The sequence below is a fragment of the Dendropsophus ebraccatus genome, chromosome 4 (genome assembly GCF_027789765.1).
Source record: "Dendropsophus ebraccatus isolate aDenEbr1 chromosome 4, aDenEbr1.pat, whole genome shotgun sequence".
NCBI classification, from domain to species: Eukaryota; Metazoa; Chordata; class Amphibia; order Anura; family Hylidae; genus Dendropsophus; species Dendropsophus ebraccatus.
The window spans coordinates 104,713,919-104,730,186 of record NC_091457.1 but is presented as its reverse complement, the minus strand read 5'-3'; the positions used below and the strand labels follow the sequence as shown (position 1 = coordinate 104,730,186).

Below are 16,268 nucleotides of genomic sequence, written 5' to 3'. Positions count from 1 at the left end.
ATGAGGATACAGAAAAGACTTCTTTCACCACCCAAACATGGTCATTTCATAGAGTCCTGTAAGCTTCCCTAGTGGTGGCTGTAGGCTGACAGATACAACATAATTCTGTAATCAGGAGCACTAATGAGATATGATATGTCTTATTATAATGTAATATTAAGAAACACAGCATTTTCATATAGCTCCCGGCTATATGAAGTTAAAAATGTAACCAAAATAAACTCCTCCATATGCCAAGGATGGAACAATGAGTATCATCATGGCCAAGATTTAACAGTGGTTGTCTTTACTAATACAGCATATGTTTACAAGGAGATGGATTTTTCAATTGAAGCAGTAAGTGCAGTTGTATTCATCTGTATTGAGTATATGAAATGCAGCCAACGGAATGAACAACTCCCTGTATATAGGACTTAATGGATTATAATGCAGTGAGCTCCGAAATGGCCAGAGCGCTACCAAACTGAACTGACACAGCTTTGCTAGTTCAGTCAGACATTACTCTGGCTGCTCATTATTTATTATGATATAGTCCCATTTATCAGTGTGTGAAATGCATCAGTATATGGCTATGTTCACACTACGTAAAAGTACTTTGTGCGGAGGGGAACATAGCCTATTGTTCTATGGGATCCCGGCCAGAGCAAATACACAAAGTATACGCTCCGGCCGGGATCCCAAGCAGTGCCGCATAGAACGGACATGTAGGAAACCCTATCAGTTCACACAATGAAGCGAGCGGCTCCGGACGCTTGCTTCATTGTGTCCTATGGGGAGTTCTGATGCGGGCGTGCGGTGATGCGTCCGCATCAGAACACTACGGCCATAAAGATCATCCGGCCGGTACTGCAGTACCGGCCGGAATGATCTGTGCAGAGACCGGCCGTTCCGTGACCGGGTGGGGGTCACGGAACAGCCGGTCGTTCACGTGAACATAGTCTATGTGTGTCACTGGCCATTGCCTAAAAACCTTGAAGATAGTCAGTGGGCTGTGTGTGTGAGGGGGGGGGAGACAGGTCATTGCTTTCCCCTTACATACTGTTTTGTGTTTATTTCTGGTCGGAAGAGGATAATGTAACATTTAGGAAAAAATAGACAACCCAGGAGACCAGCACTGGAAGCTATGATTGCAAACACTTCCACTATGACAAGGTTCTTTCCTTCAGCACTCAGGTATGCAGGAATAAAACATATCCAGACACTGAGAAATACAAACATACTGAAGGTGATATACTGGCCCTCACTAAAACTGTCAGGGAGCTTCCTTGATAGAAAAGCCACAATGAAGCTTATAGTTGCTAAAAGTCCCATATAACCCAACATGCAGTAGAAGAATAGATTGGATCCCTCATTACATTGTGCAATTATTGTATCAGGTTTAGATGTTGTGTTCAATTCTGCATAGGGAGGAGACATGCCAAGCCAAACAATGCAGATGACTATCTGGAAAAGAGGACAGACAAATATGGTGGCCTTCGAGATGCTAGAGTCAAAGCGTTTGCCAATTGAGTTGGGCTTTGTGGATTGGAAGACAAGGATCACTGTGATTGTCTTGGCCAACATCCCTGAGACAACGACCGAGAAAGACACACCAAACACAACTTGACGGAGGATGCAGATGATCCCAAATGGATAGCCAATGAAAATGAGTGAGGAGAGGAAACACACAATGAGTCCTATAAGGATAAGGTAGCTGATGCTTCGGTTGTTGGCTTTAACCACTGGTGTGTCTGAGAATTTTCTGAAGATGCATAGAATTGATAGAGTAATAATGGAGAAGGAAATGGAAGCAGCTGCCAAGGAAATCCCCATTATCTCTTCATAGGCCAGAAACTGAATCAACTTCATGAGGCAATCATTACGCTTCTCATTGGGCCACTTGTCTTCTGGGCATTTTGTACAAGTGGCTGCATCTAAAGGGAATCAGGATTTATTCATGATCTCATAAGACAATGACAACATAAAATACATGCTACATAGAAGCTTGAAGCGGTATTCTGGAGATTATTTTTTATTTTAGATCTGTGCCCAGGCCGGTGCTAAATAAAAGCACATAGGGGGAAATTTATCGAACTGGTGTAAAGTAGAACTGGCTTAGTTGTCCCTAGCAACCAGATTCCACTTTTTATTCCTCAAAGATCCTTTGGAAAATGAAAGGTGGAATCTGATTGGTTGTTAGGGGCAACTAAACCAATTCTACCTTACGCCATGTTTGATAAATTTCCCCCATAGTTACTTGCCTCGCTCCCCTGCCATTGTTCTGACAGGGCTCTTAGTTTTGTTGCGCAGCGGGAAAATGGCGGTGGCATGAGGAAAGGAAGTATATGTTATTTTTCATATACCTAAATCTAGCTCATGTTATACACCCTTGGGCCCTGCCCTAAGAATAACACAGTTCTTTTAAAGCAAGTCTAAGTATATGACTAAACATAGATACCAGTTTTGTGGCAGTAGAAAATTTACATTTTCTCAAATTATTGAAATTTTGTGAACCAATATTTAATATTATAGCGCAATCTGCAATTATCTACTCAATAGCTAACCAGCACACAATGTAACCAGAGAGATATAAGACTAAATAACCCAATTTACCAGTTTCATTGGTGATTTCTCCAAGCGAGCACGGAACGCACTGGAAGCAGCACACGGGACGGCCCTGTATAGAGACTTTACGGTTTCCAGGTTGGCAACTTTCACTGCAAACTGAATGTGGAAACTAGATATGGAGAAAAAAATAAAAATAGCTTTAGATGTCAATCTCCACTTTTTGTTAGCAAGTCATTATGATCCCGCATTCTGTGCTGATTCCCTTTTTATTATATTGTGATACGAGTTGGAGTTCAGTAGCTGGTCCATCTGTTCTGAAACGTAACAGGGGAAGTGCTGCCGATGGCTGATTAAATCTAGCAGTTGTTCATGTAGATCTTCCCGCAGAACTTTTGAGCCGTGTAGTTGGCTCTGTACACATGTGCGGATCAATGAGATTGGAACTCATTAACAAGTGGGTTGGGGTGAGACAATAGTGGGAGTGATTCAATACAAAATCTTTTAGATTATTTGATTACATGCCCTGTATGAGCAATGATAGTAACAAAGGCCGCAAACTTTGAGCAATAATAGTAACAAAACCCTCAGGAACCTCAGTTCCACACTTAAAAAAAGAAAATAAATGGATGGAAACACATGCGTCACCTCCTTATATTCCTGGTTCCAGATGACAGCTCCAGTATCTAGAGAGATCTGCTCACTTCTCCCGGCCCAAGAATCGTACCTCCCCACCTTTACCAATCTGTACTCATTTTTAGGAAATATCTGAAGATTCATTATATCAAATGTGGCTGGAACTTCACCAGCATCATTAAAGTATATTTCATATCCTGAAGAGGTCATGAAGGAAATTTTCATCAGATACTGGTAAACCTGAAATAGGTAAGAACCTGTGGTCACATGACAGCCGTAATATTTCCAAAACACTATGGCGAAATTCCAGGTGTTTCCCAAAAAGACTTGACAATCAGTGAAAAATAAAAAGTTAAAGAGGCAACAGCAAGAATGTAAAAATGCTGAAAAACTATTAAAATATTCATTTAAAATGTTAGTACTTTTATCATCACTGACTGTGTAAACCTGGACATTAGTCTTATAAATATTTCTCATTTATTTAAATAATTTGTTGATGTTTAAGCAATGTATTTTATTTATTAAAGAAAAACTAAGTTTACCTAAATGAATTAAATATTCTAAGCATAATAAAACATATCAATAGTAATAATAAATAATAAGCACTTCCAACACTTTTTGTTCATGACTATCTTTATTTTTCTCTATAATGCATTAATAAATTATAAGTATGATAATAATAATAATAATAATAATAATAATAATAATAATAATAATAATCAGAAAACACTTTGCAAAAAATAGTAAAATAGTGATGAAAAATAATTTTACTTGAAAACCTGACAGTATAGTTACCAATATCATTCCTGCTAATGTACAGACTTGCGTTTAATGAATAATTTCTACTGTTTTCTGTGTACAGCTTTGTTTGTACAGGGTTAGTGAAAAGTCTCAGGATACCCTTTTATATGTTCAGGAATGGCCACCATCTTGAAAGCCGCCATACTGGATCAAGGGCAAGTTATTTCCAAAGGGAAGGTGGTCATGTAGCATATCAAAGAGGATGAGAATTGTCTCAGAAATCGATTGCTTCAATTAGATTGGCACCTGTGGTTCAAAGGTTATCAACACAGAAAGTTGCAACAACTAGAAACATTCACTGCTATGCACAGCTTTTTGATGTGTTCAGTGTGTTGTCCATGGTGCTGAACACAGAGCTGAAGCTGAACACAAAGTAACTTTCTGTGTTAATAACTTTTGAGCCACAGGAGATATTGCAAATATAATTGTGGCAATTGATTGCTGCGACAATTCTGGTCATTGATATGCTACATGACCACCTTCTCATTAGAAATACTTTCCCTTGATCTAATATTTTAATATGAAGACAATGTTTTGGACATGTATAGAAGAAACCCAGCACTCATTAAATCAATCTGAGCTTATTTATTCAGTGCAATATGCATTGGGTTACATCAAGTGCACGTTTTAGCCAAAAATGGCCTTTATCAGCTTGGCCAAGCTGATGAAGGCTATGCCTGGGCGAAACACATAGTTGAAGTATCATGATGCATATTGCACTGAATAAATAAGCTTGGATTGATTTAATGAGTGCTGGTTTTTTTCTATACATACTGGTCCCACCTTGTGTGCACAACCTACCTACAGAGTTTTGGACATAGCCTAAAAGATAGTCCACCCCCCACCTATTACCCACTGGGGTATTCAGATGTGTCATTTTCTATTTTGTTTCTGAAATGAAAGAGTGTCCTGAGACTTTTGACTCACCTTGCAGTTTGTTGCCTTTGAGACAGGTAGGTGTGCTTAGAATCTGTGGACAAGAAAAGGTAGGAGATTTCTAGACAAGTCTGTTTGAATAGTATCTTATTTATTTCTTTTTAAAAAAGGCTACAACATCATACATACCCTTTAAACACATTATATTTTACGGCTGCTCATACACCTAATATTATATATCCATATATTATACATACACTTTACATAACATTATTCCCTAACTGTGAGGCCTACAATGGTGAAGGAACAAATGACAACCCCTGATCTCATAGTGACCCCAAGCTATACCTGCCAGGGCAGCAGAGTTTCCCCACAGCTGCCGGACTTTTGTGCAGACTTCATACAGAGCAGGAGGTTGTGAAGAGCATAAGCAAAAGCGTAAACTGCAATATAAGCCTGGAAGGTGTAGCTCAGATCCCCAAGCTCAAACAGAGACTCCACTTTATCCTTCAGATCTTCATCTCCGGTGCAATATACATTGTCTTGTGTGTCATTAGCAAGATGATCATTTGGGAACCAGCTACAATTAAATGCCACTTCCCAAAACTGCTGTATGTAGATGTCATTTGCATATTTGTATGGATGGATCTGTTGGAGATAGATATCAAATTGGGGCAGAGGCTCGCTATGGAGAACAAGACCAATGGAGCCATTTAGTAACTTTGAGGTTTCTTCTGAGAACATGTCTGGAATGAAAGTAAAGCTCAGGGTATAGATCCAGATCTTCCCTTTTGTCCCGACCTCCGACATCATGTCCAGAAGAGGCTTCACATGCATTTCCTCACAATACACCACCACTGCTACTGCTGAAGAGTTCACAACAATATTGTAGATTTTCTTAATTCTTTCGATGGGGTAACGGTAATGGATCTTTTCCAGGAAAGCCACACAGCCTTGGTTCCGACGAATTTCTTCTTTCAAATTTTGTCCATCTAGTGCCCCAAGGTCATCATCTCTGGTCAAGATGCCCACCCATGTCCATCCAAGATGCTTCAGCAGCTGTGATATGGCTTTATTCTGGATGTTCTCATTGGGCACAGTGCGTAGGAATGTTGGGAATTGATGTCTGTCATCTAAGTCTGGATCAAAAGCTCCAAAGCTGATCTGTAAATTGAGAACAGTAGAAACTTTCAAATGAGTAATTTATGTCTGAATGGATTCAAAACGGTAACAAGCTCCCTAACCCCAGTGTAATATCTGTACCATTGTCCTTATTAACATGTGCCATATATAATAGTGATGTCTTCAGCTTTTGAGCCCCTTAAACACCATAGTACATCCCAAGTACTTCCCAGAATAAATGTACTTCCCAGAATTGAAGAAAATACCCAATATGATCAATAATACAGGCTGATGAGACTTTTACGTCATTTTTCACTAAATACCTTTAAGGGTTTATGATTATGAATAATCTAAAGAATAAATATTTCATGTACATATTGTAGAAATGAACACCTCAGCAGAGCCAGGAGTCTTCTCAAACATTATACCAGGGAATGGAGGTTTTCATACTTATATCGGTATATCACTGTACTCCACCAACCACCAATCTAACATAGAATTGCTGCTTATCAGCCTCTAGGCCTACAGACCTATACCTGTGGATAATGGCATGGACCCAGTAATCTGGCGATGGGGATGGACATTGTTGACATGGAATCTCCTACAATCCCAGCCAGGAATGTATCCTTGCAGCTTTGAATGGACTCATAATATGAACCAGACTCATCCCAGAGGAGCATCAATGTGGCCTGAATGGCTCTGGCCTCTGACACACAAGAATCAAAAATATCAAACCCAAGGGTGAGGTTTGGCAGAAGCTGAATGTTCTCATTAATCTCCTCTATGGCAAATATTACGGCTAAGACATCTCTGTAGTACCTGGTGACAAAACTGAAGAAGAGGAAGATACATTACATTACAGTATACTTATCACACATTAGGATACATGGTCACACTAGATGCAAAGATTTAGTCATATTAGTCAGTCTAGTCAGTTACTAAGATGCAATATTCTGTTTTCAAGCTATATACACGATTGGGATAGATAGATAGATAGATAGAAGCACATCATTTACTCTTACTCTTCACAAGATGCAGGTTTCGGTTTCTCCCTATAAGTCACATATGGCTGGTCAATAGTGGAATGGATTAGGGTGATGACTCCGAGGATGATGTCTCCATGGGATGAGAAGGACTCAATACTTTGCCTCTCAAGCTGACATTGGTTTTGGGAAGACTCTTGGACAACTGTGATGAGTGCTAGAAAAACCAGGATCTTTGATAACCTCATTGGGAGGTGTGAAAATGTAGAGTGAATAATGAGACTCATGTGGAGGAGATGCACCTCCAAATGCTGCGAGCTATGCTGCCTGGCTTATATCTCATTCTCTAAGATGATCTGATTTAATCAATTAGCCTCATTGTGACAGTAAAATTAAGATCTTCTAATTGGGTAATTGAGGAAAATTGATTGAATTATTCTGGGCTGATTTCCAATGGACAATTATTTCCTGGTAAAAGCTCCTGAGAAAAATCCAATTCTCTCTGCCCCTAGGATGTACTTGGGCCATCAGTCATTTCCGCCCTGACAAGCTGCAACATTTCCTGTTGCTCAGGAGACTCATTATATCAAGACATCTGAGAATTTGGCTTTTTGTGATGAGAAAAAAATTGTTTTGGGTGTGATTTAGGCTTTGAGGCCACAGAGAAGTGACATGATTTACTTTTACTTTACTATCAATAATATTTCCCTCCGTCACGGTTATTGATAAAGTTGGCACCTACTTGTCACCGTGACATGACGGCCTGGTTAGAAATTTGCATATTAAACATGAAATAGTAATAGAATAACAGGCAGGCCATTTTATTTATTAACAACTGTATTACCAAATGTACAAACCAATTTCAAACAAATGTGTAAAGACCAAGCAATTCAACAATAGGTTACAGAAGCTGTGATATATATATATAATATATATATATATTTATAAATATAATTTTTTTATTTTTTTATTATTTATTTATTTTGGAGGTACTGCTCCCCCTCCAGAGATTAAGGTAATTGAAAGCAATGTGTTCTAAATTTGGCCTCAATCGCAGGTCCTGTTGGGGATACAACTTGAGGATGTGTGAATGAGACCTGACAGTGCAGCTTTATACAGAGTCTTATCTTGGTGTCTAATGCAGCTACAGTATCCTACCTTATCTACACCTCCAGGCATTAAATCCCTACCATCTAGTCATAGTAAGATTGCCTTGCTGACCCTACCCTCTAATAATAATATGCTTGTGACTTGGGCAGACTATACAGCATGTGCTGATAATAATGAGATGACTATGCTGATCATGTTCCAGTCTACAGGGCAAATCCGACAAGTGGGATGCAGAAAGCATAAAATTTCCCCTATTGTGTCTTCTCTAATGGCCAGTGTGAGAAGTGCACATTTTTGGACATTTTTCACAAAAACACCACTAAAAGTAAATATGTCTATATTGAAAATCACAATTAACCCTTAGGGGACACAGCCAGTTTTGGCATTTATGACACAGCCAAATTTTTCAAATATGACGTGTCATTTTATGCCTCTGTAACTTTGGAATGCTTTTATCAATCCTTGTGATTCCAAGATTGTTTTTTCGTGACATATTCTACTTTATGTTAGTGGTAAATTTGGATCGATACCTTTAGCGTTTTTTTGTGAAAAACTCCAAAATGTTGTGAAAAATGTAAAAATTATTGCATTTCTCTAAATTTGAAAGTTTCTGCCAATAAGGAAGATAGTTATACCACATAAATTATTGATTAATTCATATCTATAACAAGTCTACTTTATATTGGCAGCATTTGGTGAACATGCTTTAACTTTTTTGGGGGATTTTAGAGACGTAATTGTTTAGTAGCAACTTTCAAAATTTTTGTGAAAATTTAAACTCAGTTTTTTTTAGGGACCAGATCAGTTTTGAAGCATATTCTAGAGGCCTGTTTACTAGAAAACGCCCATAATTCACCCCATTTTGAAATCTTCACCCTTTCAAGTATTCAAATTGACATTCATACAGTTTTTTAACCCTTTACGCATTTCACAGGAATAACTTCAAAGAAAGTGTGGAAAGTAAAAATTTCCACTTTCTTTGCAGAGATCCCAATTCAATCCTATTTTTTTCATACCAAACCAGCTATAAAAAGTAAAATGTAATAAAACATTTATTCCTCTGAATCTGCAGTTTTTATTAATACCCCATTTGTGGACATAAAGTGTTGCACAAGCGCACAACATGGCTCAGAAGAGAGGGAGCACCCTTTGGATTTTGGAGCGTGGATTTGGCTGGAATAAATGTAGGAGACCATGTTACAGTTACAGAGCCCCCCTAGTGCTGAGACAGTGGGAACCCCCCACAAGTGACCCCAATTTGAAAACTACACCCCTTAAGGAACGTAACAAGGGGTACAGTGGGCATTTTGACCCCACAAGTTTTTCACAGTTTTTTGCAAAAGGGGCCCATGAACATTAAAAATCAAATTTTTCACACTTACACGTTAGTGAAACCCCAAATTTTCCAAATTCCAGAAAGCTTGGAGAAGCGAAAGCCCCCCAAAATTTGTAAAGCAATTTCTCCTGAGTAAGAAAATACCCAATTTGTGAACGTAAAAAATTGTACGGACGCACAACACGGCTCAGAAGAGAAGGAGCACCTCTGTCTGTGTGGGCACTCCTACTGTAGCAGTAAATGCAACGACGTTTACTGACACTAACGAAGGCTGATGTTTATTAACGGACGCTGAATTACACTAACAGACACTGACACTAACGGACATTGATGCTTACTAACAGACACTGGCGGTTACTAACGGACGCTGACTGATGCTTACTAACAGACACTGACTGGCGCTTACTAATGCACGCTGACTGACACTTACTAACGGATGCTGACTGACGCTTACTAACGGACACTGACTAATGAGTACTAACGGACACTGACTGACACTTACTAACGGACACTGACTAACGATTACTAACGGACACTGACGCTTACTAACGGACACTGACTAACGATTACTAACGGACGCTGGCTGACGCTTACTAGCAGACACTGACTGGTGCTTACTAATGCACGCTGACTGACACTAACGGACGCTGACTGACGCTTACTAATGGACACTGACTGACGCTTACTAACGGACACTGACTAACGATTACTAACGGACACTGACTGACGCTTACTAACAGACACTGACTGGTGCTTACTAATGCACGCTGACTGACACTAACGGACACTGACTGACGCTTACTAAAGGACACTGACTGACGCTTACTAACGGACACTGACTAACGATTACTAATGGACACTGACTGACGCTTACTAACGGACACTGACTAACGATTGCTGGCTGACGCTTACTAACAGACACTGACTGATGCTTACTAATGCACACTGAATGACACTTACTAACAGACACTGACTGACGGTTACTAACGGACACTGACTAACGATTACTAACGGACACTGACTGGCGCTTTCTAACTGACGCTGACTAAGATCTCCCTTATCACTGGGAGATCACAGGGGAGGGGGTATTTATTATGTGTGTGTTTTGTGTATACACTATGTGGATGCAGGCTCTGATCTCCTCACATAGCATTCAGCTAGTGGGGGATCAGACCCTGCATCCAGCCTCTGGTCCTCACTGTCAGACACTGTGATTGACAGCTCTGATCACAGAGCTGTCAATCACAGTACAGAGAAGCAATGTGACCAGCGTCATTGGACAAACGCTGGTCACATGCTTCCCAGGAGGAGGCCGTCCCTGGATCCCTGAGCTCAGGGTGAGTCCCGGGACCAGGGGGCGTGGCTATCGCGGGTGGGGGCGTGGCTACTGCGGACGGGGGTGCCGATCGCGGGGGGGGGGGGGGGGCCGCGGGAATCGCGGGGGGGGGGTGCCGATCGCGGGGGGGGGCCGCGGGAATCGCGGGGGGAGGGGGGGCGCCGATCAAGTGCGGGGGGGGGGCTCCGATCGTGGGGGGGGGGGTCATCAGAGGCAGGGGAGGAGGAGAGGGAGGGATCTCTGCCCCAGCTTCCCCCGGTCCCGGACCTCAGCAGAGACCGGGACCCGGGGGTTACTGCTGAATGTGCACCAGCATCAGTGGATCGTTACCGATCCCCTGATGCCGGTGATTGCCTTTCCTGGACCCCTGCTGGGGGTCCAGGAACGGCTTCACTAAACTGTCAGCTATCAGCTGACAGTTTAGTTTCAGCTCCCGGTCACTGTTTACATAAACAGTGAGCATCGGGAGCCGGGAAGTTATAGTACGTCCTGGTGCGGAAACTAACCTCCTGCCAGGACGTACTATAACTGCATGGTGCGGCTATGGGTTAAAGTGACTCTGTACCCACAATCTGCCCCCCCCCCCCCCCAACCACTTGTACCTTCGGATAGCTGCTTTTAATCCAAGATCTGTCCTGGGGTCCGTTTGGCAGGTGATGCAGTTATTGTCCTAAAAAACAACTTTTAAACTGGCAGCCCCATGCCCAACGGCCGTGGCCTAGATTGTGTATGCATTAGGCTGGCACACCCTCTCCGTTTCTCCTCCCCGCCTTCCTCATCATTAGGAATGTTCAAGGCAGATTGTCTCCTCTTCCTTAGCTGTGTCAGCCCGGCACATGGGCTGGATCGTTAAGATATCTGTGCAATGTTCAGACAGGAGAAAATGTTCCAGTAGCATTTCTAACGATGGAGAGGGTGAGGAGGAGGGACGGAGGGGTGGTGAAAAGTTAGGACACAGATACTCTAAGCCCCGGTCGTTGGGCACAGGGCTGCAAGTTTAGAAGTTGTTTTTTAGGACAATAACTGCATCACCTGCCAAACGGACCCCAGGACAGATCTTGGATTAAAATCAGCTATCCGAAGGTACAAGTGGTTTGGAGGGTTTAGATTGTGGGTACAGCGTCACTTTAAAGCAAACTTATTACTAAAAAGAAACTTTTGATGTGTCACAGGGAGCTAAAAAGACCACCACTGATCAGGAGAACAAGTACATGAGCAGTAGCCCACCACTTCCTCACTCTCAATTGACACTATAGACTTTTAGTGTCTGTACAGAGATTGCTGCGTACAGTGCTACTGTACGTTTTTCCTGACTCTTTCTTCTTATCAGTAGGGGTACACTTTTTTTTTTAATGCCAGTGCCTATTTAAATAATATGGAATTTTCTGGTAACAAATAGAAAAAAAACTGATGTGGATTAAAATTATGTATAGTCACCATGGTATTATAATCTATTCATTAGATGACTCCTATGCTTTCCTGTTGATCTGACTCTTTGATATTAAAAACTCTTTTGTGTTCATATGAGGTTTTAGGATAATAATGTGACATTTTGGGGCAAAAATGCAGCATATCAGACCAAGACTGGATGAGAGGATGGCAAAAATTTCCACTGCCACTGTGTATTTTCCCTTGGTGCTAACATAGGCTGGGATAAAGGAGATCCAGACACTGGTGAAGACCAACATACTAAATGTAATGAACTTGGTCTCATTGAATCCATCAGGGAGGTTCCGAGCTAGAAAGGCAATGACCAGGGTCAAAAGAGCCAAAAATCCCAGGAAACCCAACATGACATAGAAGAAAGTGATGGATTGATCCCTGCACTCAATGGTTATGACACCTTTAGTTGCCTTCATATTGAGTTCTGGAGATGATGGATACATGATGACCCATGTTGTGCAGATGACACATTGGATGCTTGCACCTAGGAGGATCGTGGAGTTGGGAATTGAGGATCCCACCCATTTCCTGAGGGAGCTGTTTGGTTTGGTGGCACTAAAGGCAATCACAACAGTTATAGTTTTGGCAAAGATACAGGACACACAAAAGGAAAATATAGTCCCAAATACAGCCTGTCGAATGAGGCAGGTGATGATGGAAGGCCGGCCAATGAACAAGAAAGAACAGAGGAAGCAGAGGAGTAGGGCCACAAGCAGAAGATAACTCAAGCTCCTGTTGTTGGCTTTCACCAGTGGAGTATCCCGGAACCGGAAGAAAATACAGAGAACTGAGATAGTGAGGAGAGAGCAGGCACTGGTGATGGTAGACAACGCTATGCCTAGAGGTTCTTCATACGAGAGAAATTCTATCACCTTTGGGATGCATTTGACTCGGTTCTCATTGGGCCACTGATCTTCTGGGCACCTCAAGCAGTCATTGGTATCTGAATAAACAGTGCACAACATTTAGATACAATGTAATGTATAATCCATATAATTATAATGTAAAATCCATCACTTTATCTGTCATGGAGAGTGCCACAGTATTACATCAAAATGAGCATAAAAAACAGTGAGAACATTGCCTTACAGTGCATTGTACAAGTGATAAAATAATCTCTGATTCAAGACCTGCACCTAAAGACCCTGAACAAAAAAAGTAAAGAACAATTGAAGTTTTTAAATGATTAAGATACACCAGTAATTAAAAAAATCCACTTACACACATATGTGTGTGTGTGTGTGTGTGTGTGTGTGTGTGTGTGTCAGATATGTATTAATGGTCTCATGTACCCAAAAGTAATACCAATAAAAACTACATCTCACGCTGCAAAACGCAAGTACAAATGAGCAAATTTACAGTGTTAGCATATCGAAGCGCTTTGTTAGCTTGGTAGTCAACCTGCTGCCTTTGAACTCCATGTTGCTCTTCCCTGGGTGCCTGGAAAAACTGTGTCCAGTCCAGGACTGCATCCAGCTTTTCCCAGTACCAGGAACAGAGGGGCACAAAGTTTAAAGGAAGCAGGCTGATTGAGCTAACTGCCAAGTTAACGGTCCTCACACAGGTGGTCTTTCGAAAAAGAATAAAGAAAAGTTACAGGAATAAGAATATGACAGTGCAAAATACTTTTATTTTTTGCCATTATTAGACTAACATACAGTAAATTTACTTCTGCAATTTAACTTCATTAAAAGAAGCTAAAAAAATTGTTAATTTTTTCTCTTTAAAAAATGATAACTCCTCTGTGGGGGTAAGAAAACTGTTATCGGTCTTGGAAGGTGGGTATAAAAACAACATAAAGGTTGTTGCTAAATATTGCTGCTTCTAGAAGGGGCTAATTGCAACTAGTTTGTCTATTGGTCAGTTTTCACAGTATTATAGTGCCATCTAGTGGTAGAAGTAGCAATTGCAGATTAGTAGTAGCAATAACAATAGCAATATCAGTAGTAGTGGTGGTGGTGGTGGTAGTAGTAGTGGTGGTGGTAGTAGTAGTAGTAGCAGCAGATGCAACAGCAGCAGCAGTAATAGTAGAAGTAACAGCAGTACTTTGCAAACTACTCTACAGATATGCAACATGTAAACGTTATACCGTAGTAGATTAATATTTCTGTCAGCCCCCTTTCACCTTGAGACTATGTTCACACTACGTATGAAACCGGCTGTTCCGTGACTCCGGCCGGGTCACGGAAAGGCCGGTCTCACCCTGGATCATCATGGCCGGTACTTAAAGTGACACTGTCACCCCCTTTGTGCATTCTGACATCTCTACACAGGTGTAAAGGGTAAATTTAGTGTTTTTCATATCTTATTTCATATCATATGTCATGGTGCTTGTTCAAGTAAAAAGTGTCCTTTTATCAACTGCAGATTGTATTAAGTGGGCGTGGCCTCGCGGCACTAGCGCCACATAACCCCGCCCACAACGGCACGGTTGACGCCCCCTTGACGCCCATTGGTTGTCCAACGTAAAGGGGGTGGAGTCTAGACCTTTCGGCCAGCCTGTTCCAATGGCCGGCGAGGGGGCGGGGCCAATTGTGCCGTTGTGGGCGGGGTTATGTGGCGCTAGTGCCGCGAGGCCACGCCCACTTAATACAATCTGCAGATGATAAAAGGACACTTTTTACTTGAACAAGCACCATGACATATGATATGAAATAAGATATGAAAAACACTAAATTTACCCTTTACACCTGTGTAGAGATGTCAAAATGAACAAAGGGGGTGACAGTGTCACTTTAAGGATGATCTTTCCTCCGTGAAGCTCTGATGCGGGCGCATCAGCGCGCGCCCGCATCAGAGCTTCCCGTAGCACAGAGTGAAGCAAGCGGACGGAGCCACTCGCTTCACTGTGTGAACTGACAGGTACTTCTGCGGGCGGAATTCATTGAATTCCGTCCGCAAATAATGGACCTGTCAGTTGTTTGCGGCGTCGTATGGGAACCGGCCAGAGCGTATACAATGTGTGTACGCTCCAGCCAGGATCCCATAGCAAATAATGCTATGTTCCACCCCGCAAATCTACGTCTGGAGTTCTGCAGCGAGAACTACGGCCGTAGATTTACGTAGTGTGAACATAGCCTGAAAGTAGATTTACAGCTACTTAAGAATTGAAAAATAATGTTTTGTCCTTTTCATAAGAATTTAGGGAAATTTAAATGCAAACACACCAGTCTGGTTGGAAATTTCTCCATCTGAGCAGGGAAGACAATCATAGCAACAGAATGGCTGACCTTCTCGGGGAGCCTTTCTGAATCCTGGGGGACAACTATCACAACATATGGATGGGGGAACCTGGAAAGAAACAGATGAGGAAATGAATTACATGACAATACTATACTGTGGTCTCTCAACTTACAATGGCCTTAGGTTACAAAGTTTTCAACATACAATGGTCCTTTCTTGACCATCATATCTTAAAACCAGACTCAACATACAATGCTGCAGACAGCGGAACAGCTAGACTAGCTAGATCATCGACCAATAAAAGTGTAAATTGGCTGCCTAGTAGCCTCTATTAGGTAGAGTGTGATACAACATGTCCTGTACTTCTCTTTACCTGTACCAGGATGAGCTGCTCCTTTGGGCACCAGGTGAGGACGGCTGCATTTTATATTTCTGAGACCATGTGTGATATGTACAGGACCCTTCTTCCACCAGTTCTGAGCTGCTGCTTTCTACTGAAGACAAAAAAATCTCCAAGACAGCTGATGTAAACAAGTCCCTGGCAGGCTCTATCTGTCACTTTGTAGCTTCCTTTTAATGCTCGGAAGGTTAATCTGGGGTCAAGTTGCTGATGAACTCACTGTGATTATACCTCCTGGCATTAAAAATTTGCAGATACAGCCTGCCAGGGACTTGTTTACATCAGCCATCTCAGAAGGGAGGGGGAGAAATGGAGAGAAAAACTCACACACAGCTTTTTGTGTCTTCAGCAGAAAGCAGCAGCTCAAAACAGGGGGAAGGAGACTGAATTAGAGATGAGCGAACCTCGAGCATGCTCGAGTCCATCCGAACCCGAACTTTCGGCATTTGATTAGCGGTGGCTGCTGAAGTTGGATAAAGCCCTAAGGCTATGTAGAAA

At 41.8% G+C, this 16,268-nt stretch overlaps 1 protein-coding gene across 1 annotated transcript; it reads right to left on the bottom strand.

The window, feature by feature from the left end:
• Positions 1-1,017: 1,017 nt before the first annotated feature.
• Positions 1,018-15,429, bottom strand: LOC138789308 (extracellular calcium-sensing receptor-like). Its single transcript, XM_069967912.1, has 7 exons — positions 15,355-15,429; positions 13,060-13,130; positions 6,516-6,810; positions 5,206-6,021; positions 3,193-3,420; positions 2,593-2,716; positions 1,018-1,913 (listed from the first exon to the last, which is right to left on the bottom strand). Exons 2-7 carry the CDS (start codon positions 13,086-13,088, stop codon positions 1,018-1,020), a joined length of 2,388 nt encoding a protein of 795 aa, XP_069824013.1. The 5' UTR covers positions 13,089-13,130; positions 15,355-15,429.
• Positions 15,430-16,268: the final 839 nt, after the last annotated feature.